The sequence below is a fragment of the Calidris pugnax genome, unplaced genomic scaffold (genome assembly GCF_001431845.1).
Source record: "Calidris pugnax isolate Ruff unplaced genomic scaffold, ASM143184v1 scaffold1, whole genome shotgun sequence".
Lineage (NCBI taxonomy): Eukaryota > Metazoa > Chordata > Aves > Charadriiformes > Scolopacidae > Calidris > Calidris pugnax.
In genome coordinates, this window is record NW_015090800.1 from 6,000,104 (window position 1) to 6,015,272 (window position 15,169).

General features: G+C 48.4%; 1 protein-coding gene across 6 annotated transcripts in view; it reads right to left on the minus strand.

The window, feature by feature from the left end:
• The window catches only part of IQSEC3 (IQ motif and Sec7 domain 3), a 59,277-nt gene that overhangs the window by 15,118 nt on the left and 28,990 nt on the right, over positions 1 to 15,169 (minus strand). For all 6 annotated transcript variants that reach the window (XM_014937206.1, XM_014937207.1, XM_014937201.1 and 3 more), the window contains one exon: positions 8,242 to 8,403. In XM_014937206.1, coding sequence (XP_014792692.1) covers positions 8,242 to 8,403 — 162 coding nt within the window. The remainder of the gene's footprint in view (positions 1 to 8,241; positions 8,404 to 15,169) is intronic.

Consider the following 15,169-nt stretch of genomic DNA (forward strand, 5'->3'; position numbering starts at 1 on the left):
TATGCTCAGCTTCTCCTTTGAGAGTTTCTTTCACAAAGTGACAGATGCAGGTTTGCTTTGTAAATTCTAAGATAAACTCCTGGGAGTCCCTTCCATTTGGCTCTCAGCACAAAGAAGGGTGCCCCCCCACCCTGCTTCCTGAGAAAAGCTGACCAGGCAGAAAGGACAGATTAGGAAGAAAGTTTGACTCAAGCAAAGTCAGCCTGAGCATGCATTTGATTTATCTGGCAAAGTGTGTGCCAAAGGTCTGAGGAATAGCTCCTAGAGGAGCCATGAGGTATGTTCCTGCTGCTAGATGGACAGTAGAAAGAATTGTGGATTCCAGTTGTCTGGTGTTTTTCGTAAGAAAATTTGACACAGCAAAGTCCATTCAAAGAGTCAAAGAGCATTGTGCCATGGGGCTGCCATGTTCTCACTCCTCTTCTAGGTGGCTACAAGTTTTGCTGCCTTGCCTGACCTCAGATTCCTATGCAGACTCCTGTTAACTTTCCAAAAGCACTGTGGTGCCTATGTCAGAGTTCCTCCAAAATGCAATGAAACTAGTTTTTGTGAAACCAGAGCACGAGGTCTTTTCTTTCCAAGGCAGAGACCCTGGAAGCTGACACAGGATATCTTGGCAAGTCTACTGCAAAAAGTACATTGATCTTGTCAGCCTAGAGCAGCAATACAAAAGGCAGTGTAACCACATGCATGAGGGAGGTGTCTCTCCCCAGAACTGGATTTGCCAGAGATAAAGCTTGAGCTGAGAGCGGATGGCTCTCTGCATTGAAGGAATAAACCAGCAGCTTATGTTCATGTGCCAACACCAGTGCTGAGTTCATTTTTCCACAAACAACAGAATGCCTGTGAGATGCCAATTCCAGGACCACCAGGAGGCACGAAAGGTAACGAAGCAGGGGCAAAGTAATCACCTTATAAAATCTCCTCTTTCAACTCCTTCTTCCCCACAGACTTGCAACAAGCCATATGAAGTAAGTTCAGGGTGCATCCAGAGATGCATTTAGCCCAGTATACCCACAGGAATAGGACTTCAGATGTTTGGATCATGCTGCTAAAGTGAGCAGGGAAAGTGCTGACACCCTGCTTCATAAAGTGGTGGAGTTTGGAGACTCTTGTGTCACATGTATACATGGGGAGTTTGCTCTGTCCTGAGACCCTCAGTGGACGGGCACCTCACAATGAATTGCACGGAGAATTGCATGCCAGGTGCCAGGTGATGGGACCAAAGGGTGGGCTCCTAGTTGGATCATTTTGCTCAGCTATTACCTCTGTGGTGGCCATGCCACCTCCTAGGCTGCAGGGCATACATCCCCCCCCAAAAAGGGAGCGGACATAGTGGCATCAGAGCTGCAAGGATTTAGCACAGGGCTAAGTATGGTAAAAAAGCCTTGTGGCGAAAGGGTTCAGTGAAGGCAGGAAGCAGCTGTATCGTGTGGGGCTGGAATCTGCTCACCCAAGCGTAATGACCTATTTTCCAGCTTTTCCGCTCAGGTGACAATGCAGCAAGAGCTGGGCTGCAACTAAAAGTGTCTGTAATGAACCTGCAGCCCACGCTCAGGGAGGGAGCAAGGGGGGAGGCAGCCAGGTGGAAAGTTTAAAACCACGAGGCACAAAGATACTAATAAAAAACATCCCTCTTCTCATCTTCCCTAACCCTACGAGCATTCTGAAGATGAACCAGACTTAGGGTGGACAGTAGAGGAAGAGCTCAGCTCCCTGCATGTGTTAATTGAGGCTCACGGAAGAACAGTAAGCAGGACCCACTGATTTCTGGTGGGCATGGGTGTGTGTCTCAACCCTGCTTTCCATGTCCTCCTTGTGCAAGGGTAGTCTCTACAATGGAGACCATGGAGATTACCATGGCCCACACCAGTCTTCCTTCTTTCAAAGACGCTGTACTACAGGTATTACCTGGTTTTTTCGAGGGCTGAGTCACGCATACTTGTCCTCTCAGGATTGTCAGAAGCTCACACGGCTACTCACTTGAGCATCCACTCCTTGCTAAACGAGAAATTTCCCAGTGTACTATGAGCTGCCTCCTAAGGTAAAGAGCTGTTCCCACTTCAAGCACATTGGTCATGGAGGGGAGGGTTCTGCCCAGCCTTCACTTTCCCCTCCAGGGGACATTGGGAACCCTTGTCCTCCAAGAAACAAGGAAAAATGGTATTTCCCTGGGCATCCAGGCAGGTTGAAGCTGCACCTTCAGCCTTTGCAAGCCTGGTATGGGAAAGCTGCTCTTGTTCACAAGTTTGATCTGTGCCACAGCTCTGCTTGCAGCAGGAGATCAGAACTGCCTAACACGTTCTTCCCTCTGTCCTGTTTCCATCCCTTCATTATCTACTGCTCCACAGCACAAGCTGCAGCGCTGTGCTGCTCAAACCCTCCTGTAATGCAGGTCCCTTATTGATCCTCTGTAATGCCCTCAGTGAGAACAGGAACGGAGGTTAGTTTGGGCTAACCTGTCAAGTTCACTCTGCCAGTCCAAGAGGAATCTAACACTTCTTTGAGAGACAGTGTCTTTGCTGGGCTCCCAGCTCTGCACTCGCACTCCTAAGAGCAGCTTTTCTCTCCCTGACTTCCCATGAGAGAAAGAGAAGACTATGCACGCTTGTCAGGCAGGAGAGCTGCTCACCCACAGGGAGAGCGTATCTAACAGCAACTTACAGTCTAACACAAACCAGCCCTCGACTCAGCACAACGTCTCCTCTGCTTGAATCCCTGCCTCTTTCTCCTCTGACAGCAAATGCACCAGGACAGCCACTTCTGCACTTCCAAGTCCCATGACCTCAACACAAACTATCCAGTACCAGCAGCACAGCCGACTCCATTCATGGCCTCACTCACATCATCTTGTTCATGAATGAACTATAAATGGAAGCAATTCCTGAGTCAGAAACAGGTGGAGGGGAAGAATGCACTAAAGTGTAGGGAAGTATGAATGAAGGAGAACAAAAGCAACAAATAAAGGCAGAATGAAGAGTGCACAAAAAGAAGTACACAATACATCTGAGCATGTAATACAAAAGAAAGGAATGAAGAAAGGATGCAAGAATGATGGTATGTCTCATTTTAAAAATATGTGTTAATGCCTTGGGCCTGACAAAGTAACAAAATGACTTTTCTGCAGTACTTGCCAAGTAGACTCGATAAAAACTGCTCAGTACCAGATCAATGCCTTAATAGCCCTGGCTACCTCTCTACAGCTGTATTCCCTGGACCGGGAGACATTGAAACCCTGGGGTATGTCCCCAGTGACTCCTCCCAGCCAGCTGCAGAGCAGGTTGTGGAAGCAGATTCCCAGGAGAAGAGGCTGGATCTTACTGTGGGATGCTGGATCACAGGGAGTGGTTGCTAACATGGGATGCGCAAAATTGGTTACAGATGGGATTTATTTGTATGATGATTTTATGGCACATCCCCTGTAATATAAAATGCTTAAAAGCTGTATGTCCAGCCTAAACTAGTACATTGAGAGAAATAACACTCTTGAGGGACCTGTGTGTCTCCATTTACTAAAGAAATTAATAAATTGATAGAAGACACAAAACTTGGTAGTGGCTAACAACAGGGGAGATAAATCCTGCTTTTAAAGACTGAAGACTTTTTTGCAAGAGAAAATAACGTACTACATCTCCCTAAACAGATATGCTTGAACAGTTTAGTGTTATCAAAAGATGTGTGTGCCAAGTATAATCAGATACTGTTGAAAATCCCCCTGCTCTCACCCTTGTTCCTCTGGCTAGCGTGTATAATTACTTGTGAGTTATCCAGACACCTTTTCTGGGTTCCAAGAAAATCAGTTAAAGGTTGAAAGATAAACTAGAAGGATGGAAGTGAGAATATAATTTCATGGCTGTTAGGCACTGGGCACGCAGGTGTGGGAAGGCAAAGTAGCATACCAAAATGCTCAAGCCTCATACTATGCTTACCCTCACTCACCCCCTTGCCCAGGTACATAAGAGGCTTTGCAACCAGCGTGGCACTTCTCTGGAGTTCTGCATTTACTAGGTGGGCAGTAAAGAGGGATCATCCTCACAGGGCCAAATGCCACTGTGCTCTCCTGAGCTCTGTTGCCTGACGCCAGCAACAGGCAGTGGCTGGCTGGTTTGTCAGCCAGCACAGCTTCAATACCTGTGTAAGCCAAGAGAAGTTTGCAGAGTATAGACTTACAGCTGGACTTACAGCTGAGTCTGGAGTTTATAACCTGGGCAGCTCTGCCCCTCCTCCAAACACACAAGGGAGCCTGACACTTTTGCAGATGTTTTAAAAGCTGTCCTATTATTTATTCATGCAGTTGGGTTAATTCAACCTGGCTGCAATAGAAACAATGCTTACAATACACAATTCTAACACAAGTTTTCATATTGAGCGAAAGCTGAACTAACACGGCAAGTGGCATCAATAATTGAAATTGCTTTGGGGAGGGAGAAGATGGGCTAGGAAGGCTCCAGGGCCAGGTCTGGAACGTGAAAGATGAGAGACAGCTCCCCCTGCAAACAGATTTCCTCATTTCAGGTGGTCAGTGCCTGTACAACAACTACTGCCTGCTCATGGCCACCCTGCCAGGGCATTTAAGCTTGCCAGGACCAGCAGTGCCTGTTCTTCTGGCCACTTGGACCCCAAGAATATCTGTCCAATTGGGCAAATTGTGCAGAAGCTACCATAAGAGTTATCCTGTCTGCTACATGCTCTTCAGGGCATAACCCATACCCTAACATTGGCTTGTTAAGTGCGGGTATATACAGGGACTGCGAGACAGCCCTTGCAGACTCCATTCTCCCAATCTGTGCCAGTGTTCCTGAGCTAATTTGATTGGAGTTGGATGGGGAATGAGAACCAGACTATGTCTAGAACTAGAATCATAGAATCATAGAATCGTCTAGGTTGGAAGAGACCCTTGGGATCATCGAGTCCAACCATCTACCCTACTCTACAAAGTCCTCCCCTACACCATGTCCCTTAGCACTGCATCTAAACGGCCCTTAAACACAGCCAGGGATGGTGACTCCACCCCCTCCCTGGGCAGCCTGTTCCAATCTTTCGGTGAAAAATTCTTTCCTAATGTTCAATCTAAACCTACCCTGTTGGAGCTTGAAACCATTCCCTGAACTATGAGAATTCTAGATCTTTGAGCTATGTCTTGCTCCCCCACAAACAGCTCAGAAGTTATGACTAGCCCTTGCACTGGAGATGCCAGAACACTGTACTACACTGCCAGTCCTCTTCTTCCTGCAGCATGGACAGAAAAAATATCCAGGATGATAATCCTGGGTCAGAATTACTCCTGTCAATGCCTAGTTTTCATGGATGTCACACTGCTGGGTGTGCAGTCATTGCCCAGCCAGCTCTCACAAGCAGTTGATGAAAATTTGCTTGCAAAAAACACCATCAATTGCTATCTCCCAGCTCTGAACCTTGCTTTCTACATCTGTAAATAGGATGGCAGGGTCACTCTTTCATCAAACATTTGGAGCGCTACATTGAGAGGTGCAGTGGAAACTGAGAGTAATGAGCATGACGGAGTAGGGCCACCTGCTTTAATGGCCCTCCTGTGACATGCAGAGACAAGACAGGCAACTACAACGGGGACTGTTCCCAGGAGCTGCTGACACAGAGTTTGTAGTCACATGAGGCAGAAGAACATGGTCATTTGCAGGGATGATGCCAAATTTAGGACTACAAGGAAGTGCCAGCCTATTGCTATTGCAGTATTTCCCTGTCTGTGCAGAGGCTAGGTTTGGACTTCAGCAGAGTATCCGTCAGGGGAAGCAGCCCACACATCGCTTGCTGGAGAAAAAGAGGCAATTACTTTTAATTGTAGCTCTCAGCATGAAGAGACTGCAGAGAACATGTGTCTTGTTGCTGGCCAAATCAATACCCATACAGTATATTAAAAAAAGGAACTATGAGAATTCTAGATCTTTGAGCTATGTCTTGCTCCCCCACAAACAGCTCAGAAGTTATGACTAGCCCTTGCACTGGAGATGCCAGAACACTGTACTACACTGCCAGTCCTCTTCTTCCTGCAGCATGGACAGAAAAAATATCCAGGATGATAATCCTGGGTCAGAATTACTCCTGTCAATGCCTAGTTTTCATGGATGTCACACTGCTGGGTGTGCAGTCATTGCCCAGCCAGCTCTCACAAGCAGTTGATGAAAATTTGCTTGCAAAAAACACCATCAATTGCTATCTCCCAGCTCTGAACCTTGCTTTCTACATCTGTAAATAGGATGGCAGGGTCACTCTTTCATCAAACATTTGGAGCGCTACATTGAGAGGTGCAGTGGAAACTGAGAGTAATGAGCATGACGGAGTAGGGCCACCTGCTTTAATGGCCCTCCTGTGACATGCAGAGACAAGACAGGCAACTACAACGGGGACTGTTCCCAGGAGCTGCTGACACAGAGTTTGTAGTCACATGAGGCAGAAGAACATGGTCATTTGCAGGGATGATGCCAAATTTAGGACTACAAGGAAGTGCCAGCCTATTGCTATTGCAGTATTTCCCTGTCTGTGCAGAGGCTAGGTTTGGACTTCAGCAGAGTATCCGTCAGGGGAAGCAGCCCACACATCGCTTGCTGGAGAAAAAGAGGCAATTACTTTTAATTGTAGCTCTCAGCATGAAGAGACTGCAGAGAACATGTGTCTTGTTGCTGGCCAAATCAATACCCATACAGTATATTAAAAAAAGAGCTGGACCAAAGGTCAGGTACCTGCAGCAATAAGCAGCAACTGCAGCAAGAACGAATTGTGAAATTTCGGCCCAGATTTGGCTCTTGAACTAGCATCCTCCAGTCTTTCCCTGGAGTAGAAGTGGTGTATGTATTTGATTTAGGGGTTCTATTTGATTTGGTTCAAGAGAAACCACTGCAAAATTAAAGCTAGGTAGAGAACATTTTGGAGAATGGGAGAATACAATAAAGGATTCAGTGCAAAGGGCTTTCTGCTTAGTGGAAAGGCTGCTCTAACTAAGAACCATGCTTCTTCCTAATAAAAGAAAGACCCAGCTGAGTGCTGGTCATCCCTTGAAAAAGGTCTCTGAACAAGCTTCTTGTCCCCTGACTGCATGTCACAGACCTCACATTCACACTCTGGTGCAAACTTGTCCTGCTTTCACTGTAGCAGTTCTCAGGGTGGGAGAGGTGATGCCCTCTGTTCCTGATGTCCCTTTTTTATTATACAGAGAGCTGTGCTTTCTCCTTTTCCCTCACCTGAAGTAAATCAGGACCAAGCCAAGCAGGAGACAAAGGCTCATCTCCGTTTCTCAAGCCTATTTTTGCAAGAAAGCCTGTCATCTTTTCTTCCCAACACCTCAGACCCCGATCCTGTGACGCCGGGAGCTAACAAGTTAGTAATGATTACTATATGGAAGGCAAAGCAGCAGGCAGGTGCTGAGGCAGTATAGGTCTCAGGTATTCACAGGATTTTGCAGCCCAAATTGAAAGAGGAGAGAGGTGTAGGTGGAGACATGCATGACTTGGGCAAGCAGGAGAAGGTCACAGTGAGAGAATTAAAGGGAACAATCCAGCAAAGGCAGCCACTGAACAGAAGCAGGGCAGAAACCTGAGATCTTGTTCAGAGAAGGGACAGCTCAGCCCCTTGGAGTTTTTGGAGTGGTGATGTTCCTCAGTGCTCTGTGACTGCAGTGGTAACGATAAACCATTAGTAGCATGCTTCCTCAGGCAGGCTTCTTTATTACCACAAACAGGACCAGCTCCCTTCTTACTGTCCCCGTAGTGCAGTTGGACAAACCGAAAAGGTCACCCATCTCAAAACTCAACAGAAACAAAACCAGGTGTGGAGCCAGCATTTGCTGCTCCCCTGCTGGTCTCACAGCAAGGAACAGATATTTTTCCTCCTCTGCCTCTCTTAAGTACTTCCCAGAAAGCCTCAAAGGTGCTTTATCTAGATGTGGTGAGACTCCAGTCACAGAGTTTCCCAGCCACAAGACTTCCCAGCATCACTAGTCCTACCCCACAACAATGCTGAGCTCCTCCTGGATGCTCACGGGCCCTCTGAGGAGAGACTGAAATGAAAGGGCTGCTGATATTAAAGGGGAAAAACATTGCTGGGAAATGCATTGAGAGGTGTCAGATAGAGAGTGGGAATGGTGAAGTTCCTGCAGAGTGGGGATGGAAGGGCATGGAGGATGGGTTGCTTGCTGGTTTAGCAAGGGGCAGAGTTGGCTGGCAACTCCTTTACAGTGCAGGAAGGAGAGGAAGAGGTTTCCACACTTACTCCAGGACGTCCCTGTTGAACTGCTTCTTGCTGTTGCCCAGGAACTCCCCAATCATCTGGCGGCTGAGGCCCTTCCGCTGGAGCAGGAAGTGTGCCACGCCAATGGGGGTGTCCGGGATGAAGCCTCGGGAGATCAGGAACTGGATCCCTTTGTCTGGGTTTCTGAAAGGGAAGGACAGAGACATGGTGAGTTTGCATGACCTCTTTGAGGCATTATAGCCTCTGGCTGACCTCATGGCTTGCAGTAATGCAGCCCTCATTATGTGCGTGGGCTCCTGCGAGTGGCAGGGATGAGACTGGTGGGGAGGCAGGGAAAAGTGACTTGGGGGAGTCCCCCCCAGTTTCCCCAGTTGCTGAGGACAAACAGATGCCATGGCACCTGCTGTATCACTTGTAGTACCTGCTGTCACCTGGTGATCACAAGTGCCACCCCACTGCTACAAAGGATCCCGCTGCACACCACCAGCCTCATCAGTGACCCTCTTCCACCATCCCTCTGCTCCAGAGTCAAAGGTTGTCGTACTCCCCAGCCCCAGCTCGCTTTGTTTAGCGTCCCTGTGAGGACACGATCAGGCTGTGTCCCCCACACAGACAGCAGAGGAAATATCAGCATGTTCAGCTGCTCCAAATGCAACCCACAGAGTGCTGTTCCCAAGGACCAGGGCTGAGAGCTGGGCATGTGACCTTTTGCTTTAGGGGAGCTGGGGTTGCACCTTCTGTAGGACACACAAAGGCAAAAATGTAGAGAGACTTAGGAGACATCGCTGAGATGGACTACAGGCAAACAAGGCTCAAGACACAAAGTGGGATAACCAAAGGTGGGAACCTTTTCTGGGGGAGAAAAAAAAAATCATTCTCTTTTTCATACATTGTTTAGTGGTCAGTGTTGAGTGACACTTTCTACCTTCCTCACCTGAGCCTGATGCTGGCTCCCTGAAGAGAAATTCCATGCTCAGATTTGCTTAGCTCTTCCTCCACTTCCCCCACCCTTAGCTGTGTTGTTCTTCCCTTCCCTATTGATTTGCCCCCTCAGGCAGAAATCTCTGTGTGTGGGTGGATGAGAGCATGCACCTGGAGAATGCCTTGTCAGAGACAAGAGAGAGCTTCCTGCAGCTCCCAGACAGAGGGTTTTTCTCCCTCGGTGGCTGTGACGCCGAGTGGGCCTGACTGTCTGGATGTGGGAGTCATTTTCTGCTTGTTGGAGTCATTTTCTGCTTGTTAGTGTGCCAGTGCCTGTGCCCGTATTCACAGCTCTTGGTGGGGGGGGTTAGTGTGTGTCTCAACAAGCAATGTCTGTGTGTGTCTATGTCCTGCACACGCAGATTTCTCCTGCACCATACGTGTTCATCACTGCCTGCACATTTTGGCTTTCTCCTCACATCTCCTAGGAGCACATGTGCTTCCATGTATCCTGGGAGTGGCTGTCCCACAGTACAGGCAGGAATGAGTGTGTAAGTGTGTATTGTACAGGAGGTTTTCTTCCTGTAGTTCAGCCTGCCCCACTGAAGGGTGTCTGTCATGATGCACTCTTGCTGAGGGGAACTAGTGCCATGCCAGGAAGACTTCCACACTCCTTTGGTTCTCTGAGCTGGTGAGTGGGGAGAGGTAAGAGGGTAGCTTCTTCATGAAAGGATGCTGTACTCCCACCATTAACCCAAATTCAGGGACTCATTCTTCAAGGAATGAGTTTGCTCAGGCAGTTTGGTGGGGTGAGGAAAGGATAGCATGAGATCTCAGAGCACGTGAATGCATGATACGCACAGGCACAGACTGTGACACTGTCAGGTGGTGAAGGATGTGGGTGAGCAACATATGTCTAGCTTTAGGGGGATCAGCATTCAGGAGAACGGTCTGCTCCTTACAGGCGCTTCGTGGGTATACGAAAAGTAGATGGGCTTGAAATAGTTCTGCTTACTCTGCAATGGAACCAAGATAATATCCTGGGCAGTGTGACATCCCCGGGGAGAGCAGCTGGGAGAACAAGTCAGCCCATTACATTTGTGAACAGGAGAGCTGCAAGATCTGACACTGGAAAACCCAGGCCTTCTTCGGGGAAAACAACACTGCATCTTCTGTATTATCACACAGATCTCCTGGTTCACCTTTGAAGAACACAGGCAAAGTTCTCTGCTGAGCGCAAAGGTCATATGGTTAGGGCAGAAGTCAAGTTAAGCAACAGAGATTCATAAAATGCACCTCCACCTGCACCCTTTGGTATTTGGCAAAGGACTGGATGGTGTTCACAGCACAAGGATGATCTCAGCTACAGTGGTGTGACTCCAAAGCCACTGGACTGAATTTGGATTCACTCCAGAGGATCTGAGAGCTGAATGCGGCCAGAAAAACGCAGCTCACACACTTGTGTGGATGTGCAGATTTCAGTAGGGATGGCGACGCAAGAGGATGTAGGATAACACAATCCAGCTGTGACAGCCCTCCTGTGCCGCCTAGACTATAACTCAAATATACATGCATACACTATTATTTCGCTAACAGGAGCCTTTCATCAGTTTTCCCTTGGATTGAATTTGCTCCACACAAAATCCTGATAGCAATATAGCATCTCTGCCACTGAACACCTGCAGATGTATCCCATGTACTGCAGCATGCGGCTTTTACCCAGACAACTCCAATTCCATCTCTCCTGAGCCCGGTACCTGATATTTTCTTTAGTGTTGCAGGGGTGTTAAGCACGGCCAGCAAATGCTGCGGGATTCCTCACGTCCTGCTGGCTTTCCCTCTGCCCACGCAGCCAGCTGCCCACACACACTGAGTTATTACAGCAGCACTGCATAATGAAGCACTCTCGGTTCCAGGGATTCCACCCCCTCACCGTGGAGTGGGGATGGGGAAAATGCCACAGCAGCGCGGCATCGATGTGCTCCCCGGGGGCCTGCTCTGAGCCAGAGCACTGCTTGCTGAAAAGGCAATGCAAGGCCAGACAGACTATGGCAGATGCTGCTAGAAACTGGAGACTTTCGGCTTTTGGTCCAGGGGAGCAGTCAGCAAAAAGGATGTGCCCACACGCATGCATGCCCTCAGCTTCACGTCGTGCAGGATGGTGCCCACATCACAAATCCTACAATAGTAAGCCGGTTTCTTGCTGGAATTTGACAGGGAAACTAACAACCCAATAAGATCAGAAAGCTGAATGGCCTTCCCAGCCATGGAGGTGTGCTATAGAGTCACAAGGGGAGCCATGTGTCCTTTACATCCTGCTCAGAGAATAAAACAAGGGCTTCCCTCCCCAAAGCTAACAGGTGATGGAACCATAGAATGGTTTGGGTTGGAAGGGACCTTAAAGATCATCTAGTTCCAACCCCCCTGCCATGGGCAGGGACACCTCCCATGAGACCATGTTGCTCAAAGCCCCATTCAAACTGATCTTAAACACCTCCAGGGATGAGGCATCCACAACTTCTCTGGGCAACCTGTTCCAGCGCATTACCACTGTCCGAATGGAGATTTTTTTCCTAATACCTAATAAAGATATACCCTCCCTCAGTTTGAACCCATTTCCCCTTGTCCTATCACTACATGCCCTTGTAAAAAGTCCCTCTCCAGCTTTCTTGTAGGCCCCCTTTAGGTACTGAACGGCCACAAGGTCTCTCTGGATCCTTTTATTCGCCAGGCTGAACAACCCCAACTCTCTCAGCCTGTCTCCATAGGAGAGGTGCTCCAGCCCTCTGATCATCATCATGGCCCTCTGGACCTGCTCCAATAAGTCCATGTCCTTCTTACGTTAGGGGCCCCAGAGCTGGATGCAGGACTCCATCTGGGGTCTCATGAGAGTGGTGTAAAGGGGCAGAATCACTTCCCTCAACCTGCTGGTAATGCTCCTTTTGATGCAGCCCAGGATACAGTTGGCTTTCCGGGCTGCAAGTGCACATTGCCTGTTCATGTTGAGCTTCTCATAACCAAGTCTCCCAAATCCTTCTCAGCGCTGCTCTCAATCCATTCTCTGTCCAACCTGTATTTGTGCTTGGGATTGACTCGACCCACATGCAGGACCTTGCACTTAGCTTTATTGAACTTCATGAGGTTCACAAGGGCCCACTTCTCAAGCTGTCAAGGTCTCTCTGGATGGCATCCCTTTCCTCCAGTGTGTCGATTGCACCACACAGCTTGATTTCATCAGGAAACTTGCTGAGGGTGCACTCTATCCCACTGTCCATGTCTCCAACAAAGATGTTTAACAGCACCAGTCCCGATACCAATCCCTGAGGAATGCCACTTGTCACTGATCCCTGCTTGGATATTGAGCCATTCACTGCAACTCTTTTAAGTGTGACCATCCAGTCAATTCCTTATCCACTGAGTGATTAATCTGCCAAATCCTTGTCTCTCCAATTTAGAGACAAGGATGTCGAACAGTGCGAAATGCTTTGCACAAGTCCAGGTAGATGACATCTGTTGCTCTTCCCTTATCTACAAATGCTGTAATGTGGTAGAAGGCCACCAAATTTGTCAGACATGATTTACCCTTAGTGAAGCTGTGTTGGCTGTTACAAGTCACCTCCTTTTTTCCCATGTGCCTTAGCATGGTTTCCAAGAGTATCTGCTCCATGATCTTCCCAGGCACACAAGTGAGACTGACAGGCCTGTAGTTTCCCAGGTCTTACTTTTTTCTATTTTAAAAAATGGGGGTTATGTTTCGTTTCCCCTCTTCCAGTCAGTTAGAACTTCACCGGACTGCCACACCTTCTCACATATGATGGATAATAGCTTAGCAACTTCATCCGCCAGTTCTCTCAGGACCCATGGGTGTTTCTCATCAGGTCCCATGGACTTGTGTGTACCTTCAGGTTCCTTAGATGGTTTTGAACCTGATCTTCTTCTACAGTGAGTGGTTCTTCATTCTCTCAGTCCCTATCTTTACATTCTGTGACTTGGGCAGTGTGGCTAGAGTACTTGCCAGTGAAAACCAAGGCAAAAAAGTCATTGAGTACCTCAGCCTTCTCCATATCCTGGGTAACCAGATCTCCCATTTCCTTCTGGAGAGGGCCCACATTTTCCCAAGTTTTCCTTTTATCACTGATGTACCTGTAGAAGCTTTTCTTATTACCCTTGATATCCCTAGCCAGATTATTTCACTCTGGGCTTTAACTTTCCTAACCCGATCCCTGGCTACTCAGACAATTTCTCTGTATTCCTCTCAGGCTACCTGTCCTTGCTTCCACCCTCTGTAGGTTTTCTTTCTGTGTTTGAGTTTGCCCAGGAGCTCCTTGTTCATCCCTGCAGGCCTCTTGGCATTTTTGCCCGACTTCCTCTTTGTTGAGATGCATCACTCCTGAGCTTGGAGGAGGTGATCCTTGAATATTAACCAGGTTTCTTTGGCCCCCCGTCCCTCCAGAGCTTTATCCCACAGGACCCTACCAAGCAGATCCCTCAAGAGGCCAAAGTCTGTTCTCTTGAAGTCCAGGGTAGTGAGCTTGCTGTGCATCCCCATCACTGCCTATGGATCTTGAACTCCACCATTTCATGTCACTGCAGCCAAGGCTGCCCTTGACATTCACATTCCCCACCAGCCCCTCCTTGTTGGTGAGAACAAGGTTCAGCATGACACCTCACCTCATTGGCTCCTCTATCACCTGCAGAAGGAAGTTATCATCAACGCATTCCAGGAATCTCCTGGATTGCTTATGCCCTGCTGTGTTGTCCCTCCAACAGATATCGGGGTGGTTGAAGGTCCCATGGGTCCCAGGGCTTGTGAACGTGAGGCTGCTCCTCCTGTCTGTCTATAGAGGGCCTTATCTGCTCAATCTTCCTGGTTGGGTGGCCTGTAGCAGACCCTCACTGTAACATCACCTGCTTCTCCCCTCCCTTTAATCCTAACCCAGAAGCTCTTGGTCTGCTCCTCATCCCTCGCCAGGCAGAGCTCCACGTACTCCAGCTGGTCATTGACACAGAGGGTGACACCCCCTCCTCATCTCCCCTGCCTGTCCTTCCATTCTAACACTCACTGGAACACAAGGCAGTAGGGGAGGTCTGGCTAGGAAGTTGTGTTTTGGAGCTCCACATTAAGTCTTCTATTCCACAGGGACCTGCCAGATGCAGTTAACCCAGGTCACTGAATGGAGGATGGCAGAGCTGCTTCCCCAAAACAGACTTGGTGCTGCTAATATGTCATATGAATGTGTGCTAGGCAGACTGGGGGGTGGAGGAGAGGGCGAGAAAAAGCATTTTCACTCCTGCTTTATCTTCACATCCGTGCTCATGTCAACTGTGCAGGAACCAAAGGAAAACACATTGAGTAGAGGGACTCCTGCCAAGCACGGCTGAGAATACTGAAACACTTAGTAGCAGAGACACGAGCCCTACATCCCCCTCCAGAAGTACATCTATCCCAACACTAACATCAGAACATATATGTGGACCTGGAACTATCTCTATCATAATCAACCCCACCTGCCTGTGGTGCCTCCCTTCTCTCATTCCAGCCTGCTTGTGTTCATCAGGCAAATCTGTGTGTGCCCGGAGCCTGACTTTGATATATACACATGCACCCACCTGTTCACAGCCTGATCTTGGAGGCAGTAAAATGTCCTCCTCAGTTCCGTAAGAGTCCCAAATCTGTCTGCTCTAACATCATTTCGGTTCTAGATGTGCTCTGAGCCCAGCCCTAAAAATCTCTATTCCATGTTCCTGCCTCATAGAGGCCACAGCCTACATGCTGCAAATATATAAGTCCTGTGCACTTCCCCTTTGTCTGTGCAAAACTTCTGCCTAGGACAATCTTTAGACCTCACTCTCATCAATGCGTGGCAAAACATTCTTCTAGTATGGGTGCATTGCATTCCCAGCATCTTTGTCAGGGGACTCAAATGGAAACCAAGACAGCATAAGATGAGAGCGTGATGACAGAGCAAAACCCAGTATTTCTCATGGCTTACTTTGATGAGAAAAGTCTCACTGAAAGGCAACGAGC